At 39.7% G+C, this 7,981-nt stretch overlaps 1 protein-coding gene across 1 annotated transcript in view; it reads left to right on the plus strand.

Moving 5' to 3' along the window:
* The window catches only part of LOC145391411 (UPF0047 protein YjbQ), a 429,434-nt gene extending 427,167 nt beyond the window's left edge, over positions 1-2,267 (plus strand). The window contains exon 5 of the mRNA XM_080266018.1: positions 1,949-2,267. Coding sequence (XP_080122144.1) covers positions 1,949-2,077 — 129 coding nt within the window. The 3' untranslated portion in view covers positions 2,078-2,267. The remainder of the gene's footprint in view (positions 1-1,948) is intronic.
* Positions 2,268-7,981: the final 5,714 nt, after the last annotated feature.

The following is a 7,981-nucleotide window of genomic DNA, read 5'->3' on the forward strand; positions in this document are numbered from 1 at the left end:
ATGCATTGCAATATGCAGTATAATCATACACACTAAGAAAACACTGGATAAATATATCTGTCTATCTATTGCCAGATGCCATAATCCCGTAAGGGGTGGCCATTTGACTTTGAGTTAATAACAGAAAAAAAACAAAAATTCTACTTATATGCACAGTACCCCTCCTAATTTTGGCAGTGTTCTCTGGTCTTTCTGCCCAATTTAGACATCAAAACACACATAGGAATATCCAAAGTAATGCTAAATACTAAGAAAACAGTGTATAAAAAAAATGAAAAAACAAAAACTCTACCTATATGTAGAGTACCCTTCCTGATTTTGGCAGTATTCTCCGGTCTTTCAGCTGTATTTCGACATCAAAACACACGTGGGAATATCCAGTGTAATATTCGTACTAGACAACGAGAGAACAATGCATGAACAAAATCCACAAAAACCCTACCTATAATGTACAGTACCCCTCATAATTGTGGCAGTCTTCTTCAGTGTTTCAGCAATGTAGACATCAAAACACATACGGGAATATCCAGTGTAATGCTAGACACTAAGAAGGCATTGCATATACAACAAAAATCCACAAAATAATAACTGAAGACTTGCAAAAACAGTTAAGTTTCTGGGACACCGAGTCATGGCTGCTTCTGTGGCACAAAAAGAAAAAAAAAAAAAAAAAATCCATGACTAAATATGCTCCCGGAAATTATTTATATTGTTGTGTGTTTATACTATAAGATATGCTAATAAAAACACACAAAGTTGATGAGTTAAAGTGCAGAAAAGCAGTGAAGATAAAGTTTTTCAAAGAGTAAGAAATACCTTCAGATAACTTCCCAACATCCAAGCTCAAAATTTTTCATGCACCATGTAAGAGCTAAACATATGTCTAGATGCAGAATTTCATGAGCTTTCTTGTGGTATTTTCAGAATTTTGGTATGACCAACAGTCGAATAAATCGTCAAAAACTTTATAAACACACTGGTGTAAGGAAGTCGACACGATGGTAGGGTAGGACAGGAGCAGAGAGGGGAGGGAGATAAGCCTGGGCTCTGGTAGTGGGGAGCATGGAAGGGGATGGAGGGATGGGGGTGGTGGTGGGGGAGAAGCTGGCCAGAGGACTTTGACCATTCTGAGAGGAGGCAAACGGGCGTTTTAAGTCGGCTTGTGGGTTGCGGCCGGTATTATTCGCATGCTGGCGGTACATCATGAGTGATCCTGGCAGCTAGACATCTTTCACCATTCGATAGGTATCCAAACAGCCATTTTAGCTCAACTTGTGAGTTATGGTCTATAACCCGCATGTAAACAGAGAGGCCAGCAAGCCACCAAACAGATTTTTTTTTTACCTTGTACGCCGACTGGCTGCCAAAGCCGGAACTTTTATGTCCGGTTACGGACAAATAATCTGGATACGGATCTAATAGAGCCAAGGCTTAACGTCCATGTACGGATCATGACTGGATATGGAGCATCCAGATAATTGAGGGATTACTGTATACGGTAACCAGATTTATTGACTTGGTAACTAAACCCATTACATTACTTACCATATCTCCTGAGGCCTTCAACATGTTAGTAGTCATCTTCCCCCCTCACCCCACCCAAAAAAAAAAAAAAAAAAAAGTCATTTATGGTGAAACAAATGTACTTTACCCTCTCTGTCTGTCTGTCTATCTGTCTGTCTGTCTGTCTGTCTCTCTCTCTCTCTCTCTCTCTCTCTCTCTCTCTCTCTCTCTCTCTCTCTCTCTCATGAAATTTCCAGTCATCACAAAGTTAGTCTACCAATTCAGTTGTCACTGGTTTTGCCTCTCTCTCTCTCTCTCTCTCTCTCTCTCTCTCTCATGAAATTTCCAGTCATCACAAAGTTAGTCTACCAATTCAGTTGTCACTGGTTTTGCTTTCTGATTTTGACAGTATCCACCATTAAGCTTAGCCTTTGCATTTCCACAGGGCATATGGCTGTGTGAACACCGAAATGATGCTGGTCCACGCAAAATTGTGGCGACTATCAATGGATGTCTTCGTGATGGCCGAACTCCTGTCTCTCCAATGTCCCCCATGGCCTCCACTAGCAGCTAGGAGCACCCCAAATAGGCATCTCCAGTCTTGGAGGTGTCTACTGAGGACTATGTGTTGTTTCAGATGGGGTATGCAGGGTCTGTGAGCATCTGGAAGTGTCTGTATTGTCAGATGGATGGGCAGAGTGGCAGCAAGAGATAACAGGTGACTGTATCCTGACAAGCAGTTGTTTTCCACCCTGTGATAATGGAGAGAGTGAGTAAATTGAGCAGCTCAGATTCTGGATAGGATAATGGGATACTTACTGTGAAAAAGGGGTGATTTGTTGTTATTAATAAAACATAGTGTATATCCAGTTAATCTCGTATGTTTTACTAAAGAGGGTTCCAGTCAAGACCAGGTTGCTTTTGGACGATGGTTTGTCAAGGGTGGGAAGAAACTACTGATGTCAGCGGCTGCACATGCCTACAATGCTTCCAGGTCCTTTGAGTGTGAAACCGGGCTACCATCAGCTCTTCAAGATACCCTAACAAAGTTCCACTTTGGACTTTGAATACTGTTGTACCCCCACAAAGTTTCGTCTTGACTTTTGAGTGACACTGTACCCCACTGAGCTCATCTTGGGTTTGGGGTTCTGAAGGTTCCTCACAGTCTCGTCTTGGACTTTTGGGTGGTGATAAGCCTGCACAAAGCTCCAGCTTGGATTGTCATTCAGGAAATGCATGAAAAAGAAGTGTCCTCACTGCATGCCCGGTGTTACAATGCACTCACAGTGACTGCAATGTGGTGTGCAGGTACTGAGGGCCTGGTGAGGGTGGTCCAGTGCTGGCAAAGAGGACATCCCAAACACCCTAAACATTATTCTCAACCCATTTCCTTGGATTTCCTTTCCTCATGTTACTTTAAGCTTTTCACTCATGTGTTTTTAATGCCACTTATTCTAACTTCTTCTAACATCAGCCCAATTTCTGCTTCACATTTACACCACTGTATTGCCATTCCAACGTTGTCCTTTCTCAGGTCATTCCATTCACCAACTCTCTCCAACGAATATTTGTAATGTACATTCATTTAATCATTCCTTACCCTAAACCCACCCTGCATATCAGCAGAGCACAAATTTGTATTCTTCAGCCTCCCTGAGTGACTTCTCTCTTCTTCCGTCCTTCTGTCTCTTCCTCTAGCCATGCATTTGAATCACCCCTGACCTATGTATATTACTTTTTGTAGGCATATATATAAATATATATATTATTACTGCACTCAGATGGTTATGGCTGATGACAGTAGATTTATAAGTATGATAGTTGTTAAAACTGAACTGTTTTAAAGGAAGAAAGAATTAGTTGAGTGAAAAGATAATAACTCAGCTCCATGAACTCCCAACGAACAGAACCTCACGTGTGAAACTACAATGTAAGACACGTTTTTATTTTAGATACACTGCCATTGAGTGACTGCGGCCCCTGTGCTCCGTGACCTTTGATCCTATGCTTTAGTTTTGTTGGCGATAATGCTAAGTGCTACCCTCAAAGGCACAACTTCCATTATCTAGGAATTCATGGACATTGAGAATTATATAATATTTGAAAAAATATTGTAAATTAGTATCTCTAGGAGTTTGTTGGAGATATAGATGTTGTTTTATTTTTTAACATTGAAATTTTGGGGCATTGGTGCCGTATTCAGTCGGAACTCATATCTGACGTACAAACTATCCAGCCTTGGACAGGCTGAGAAAATACCGTGAAGATAAAATATGCCAGTGGCTAACACAGAATATTCCTCAAGATTTATAGTGTTAATGGTAGGGAACAGGAAACATTTGAGCTGCCAGGAAGGTCACATGCAACATGTGAGGAAACAAGATTACCCATTAGTTGAGACAGGCAGCCAGTAATGTAAGTTATAGAAAAAGGCTAAAGAATAGGTTAATGGGAGCAAAAAGTTATCTTGAAGTTGAGTGAAGTATGGTTGTTCATTCTTTATTCTTTTCCATTGTGGGGAAAGCTCGTTTCTAGCATTTTCAGTGCTTGTTGTATGTATGTCCATTTTATGTTTGAAATTGTTGCTTGATTATAATTTACCATCAACCAATTTGCAAAGTTGTATACCAAAACCAGAAAAATAATTGTCTGATTGGTAACAAGTGAGACTCTATTCCCTTATGATGAAGCTTTCTCTGTGCCAAGCATTTTGCTGATCCAGGAATCCAGCTCAAAGATGTATTGTTTCATCTTTGGGTAACTATGGAGGTTTTGCTAATAGATCTTGTTCTGTTTATCGTCACTTGTCAGTATTCATGGCACTGAGATTAATAATCCTCTCCATTTTCTTGCCATTCTTAATGCATTCCAATTTTTCCTTACTTATTCATACTTTTAGGTGTATATTCTTGACTTATCCTTCCTTCTTATGTTCATCCTGCAAATTCATTTTCTTCCTGTCTTCCTGCCTACCCACTCTGCTCTCTCTCTCTCTCTCTCTCTCTCTTTTTTTTTTTTTTTTTTTTTTTTTTTTTTTTTTTTTTAACCAAGCATACAATTCAGCTTTCATCACATGTAATTTTTGCTACATTAGTCTTTAGTGCCTTTGTTTCTCTGCTCCTTGTATCACCTGTGTTGCTGTCCATTTCTCTCATCCCTCTGATGTCTGTGTCATATTCTTCTAAACCCTTTCTTCTCCTCCATTTTGAGTAAGGATTAGAATGGTGATGATGATATTCCACTTTATGTATGCATTTTCTCTTTGTATTAAGGGTTATCAGCTTGAATTTTAATTTTCCATTTTGACACATATGTTAGGCACCCTCGATTCACTTTCCATCTGTCATTCTTTCTGCTCCATATCGTTGTTATGGTGCCATTAATTGTAATGCTTTCCAAACTTTTTCTTCATACATTCCTGTGCTATATACAGGTACGGTACAACATCAATTTTCCAGCATCAGATGGTCCATCACCCCTTTTAATCAGGACAAAATTATGAGAGGGCACTTGAAATCCCCGTGCATGCCAAACTAGTTTACCAGGCGGCCACAGATAGCGTTGAGTGTGGTGCATGTTTACGTGGATGATTTACACTGCATGTCTTGGTGGTGATTGCTGTATTTTGTGTGATTTTTATCTAATTTTACTTACATTTAACCTTAGCTATGGCTTCTAAGAAGGATGCATGATTCGGTGGTGCTCTTAGCGTAAACACCAGATTGTTTCAATACAGTCAAACCTCCATGATCATGGTTAATTGATCTGCCAAATTACTGCAATGATGAAACCTCTCAGTAACAAAATAAACCAATAAATGGGAATAAATGTTAAATGATTCAAGGCCCACAAGTATACATTCACTTTTTTGCCTAGTATTGAATAATAATGCTTAAAAAGAGTGGAGGGACTGGACCAGCTATGTTTAAACCGATTTTGCTACTTTCAGTTCTGAACAAGACTACCCTTTTCTCTCATGTTTCTTCTAACTTCCTTTGTGAGCCAGCATTGTTACCAGTTTATTTTTCTGTGATTATGATTTTCTCACAATTAACCATTCCTAACCACCAAGTTCTGTTCTTGTGAATACGACACCTCTTGTCAAGTTTCACTTTCTTTTAGCTAAGTAGGTGGGGGAGCTCTCCATCCACTCACACGATGTGGTGCTGCTTTGGGTGTCTCTTCCCTTTCCTCTCTTCCTTCCTTCCTCTTCTGTCTTTCTTTCATTCATTCTTTCCTCTTCCTTCTGCCTACGGGTGACTTTACACTCCCTCTTCTGACTTTCTTTTCTTCATTCTTTCCTCTTTCTTGCCTATGGGTGATTCTACACAGAATGACAAGCTAAATGGTTTCCTGTGTGCCAGGAAACCATTTACTATGCTTGGTGGTAATCATATAACCAGATTATGGCGCCTGGTGGTTTAGTGAGTTATTAAGGTGCTCCAGTTGGATTGAGCCTGTGTAGGCTTATATCCAAGGAGTGTTTGGGGTTTATTGCTCACATAAATGTCACACAGCGATGAGTGAGGCTGATCAGTATCATCTTAAATATCATGACCAACTTGCCTAGCCCCGGGCTCTTACGCTCCTCATGAGGCAACGTAGGATTGGATGATGGATCGATGGACGCCCTCAAATACTGTACCACCACTTCAGTTTATTCTTAATTACTACCACATTGAAATCAGAGTTTATATCCAGGGCTGTGGAGTCGGTACCCATAACACCCGACTTCGACTCCGACTCCTTGATTTCTTGCATGTCCGACTCTGACTCCTTGACTTCTTGTGTGTCTGACTCCAATTCCAACCCTTAGTCTTTCTCTGTAATAAATCTGCCATGATGAATTACATAAAATGCCATTCCATCACAGCCACATGCATTGTATGGATGGGTTGCACTGACCTGCACATGCTCAAAATTCCCACCTTGCAGCTTACAGGCACTGGCAGACGCTTCCATGTCACTTTGTACCATAACCATTTTGTTCCTAGTAATTTCGTATTAAACTTACCTCTAGAGTCTAGAATAAAGAAATTATCCAGACACATTCACTCCATGGGAAATCTGCTGATCGTGGTGTTTGTTTACATTCTGTTCTTGTTGTTCAGTCAACAGATGGCAGCACCTATATTTATGTTCAACATAAACGAAGAACAGAACAACAAACAACAACTTAATAAAATGTGGAAATAAGAGAAGAGAAAAAAAGAACTGCAGCAGGAACAAAAAATAAAAGAGAAGAGCTGTTGTTCGAAAGGCAGTACTGTAGCTCCGTATTACATCTACATCATATTTAAAAATTTCATTACTGGCGGTCGGGGTCGGAGTCGAGTCGGGACTTTTATATCGACTTCGACTCCAGCATTACCACAATTGCTTCTGACTCTGACTCCGACTCCGACTCCAAGTCCACAGTCCTGGATATATCCATCACTGGTATCTACAATACTAAGATACTTTATAAGTGAGTGTGGAGTGCAAAAATGTATAAAGCATTATTGCATTATGGGGTTGTTTGCGTGTGGAAGCCAGTTGCCACAAGGCATGCCATTACCATAGTGACCAATGCGCAGCCGCCCAGTGACCTATGGCACTATCCACCTGCGTCTTCACGTATATTTTCACTTATGTGTCTGGTCATGATGATGTACTAACAGCCATCTTGGGGGATTAAATGCAGTAAGCTGTGTGACACATATGGTATTGGTTCATCAAGTGCTTTGATATGAAGAAGCAAATTGGGAAGAAAAATACTGAAATTTTATGCAGAAAGTGATTTGAAGAGACAGTTGACATTAGAAAAACCATGAAAGATGGTAAACATGATCGAGTGATGATGGAATGGTTTCGGTAGCATCATATGGAGTGGAATTTTCAGGTAGCTTGATAATGAACAAGGCTCAGTTGTTTAATAAAAAACTTAAATTAGAACTTGAGTGTGATTACACTTAAGGATAGTGGATCAGAGGTATATTGTTGAATTATTATATGTGACCTCCATTTTTCCTAGTTGAATTATTAAACAGTATATTACATAAAGAGGCCTTGGTTATTTTTGCAAAACGGTTTGTCCTTCAAGGCTGTGGAATGAAGAGTGCTGGAAAATTGGTGCTGTATCTGTACTTGCGGCTCTCGTTGTTGTAAGGGCATGTGAGTCTAGTTTCCAAGTGGATTTGTTTTTAAGCACAAGGAGTGGAAGGCATATAATTATGTTTTTGAAAATACAGTTGTACAGAAAATATAAATACCTAATGGCAAGTACCTTGCTGATGATGAGATTTCTTGGTGATAAGGAGTGTTTAAATAGGCTTCAGTAGGGCCAAAGTATTATTGTTATTTGTGCAAGACCTTATATCTGTGGGTTAGGAACTAGTGTAATCATAACAAATATGAAATTTATCAAAGGAATTTATGATGTCACAGAAAACCTCTGACAATTGAAAATAGATCTTTGGGCATTTCTTCCGTCACAGAA

The sequence above is a fragment of the Coenobita brevimanus genome, chromosome 18, assembly GCF_032717465.1.
Source record: "Coenobita brevimanus isolate Jiangsu-jjx chromosome 18, ASM3271746v2, whole genome shotgun sequence".
In the NCBI taxonomy this organism is placed as follows: Eukaryota; Metazoa; Arthropoda; class Malacostraca; order Decapoda; family Coenobitidae; genus Coenobita; species Coenobita brevimanus.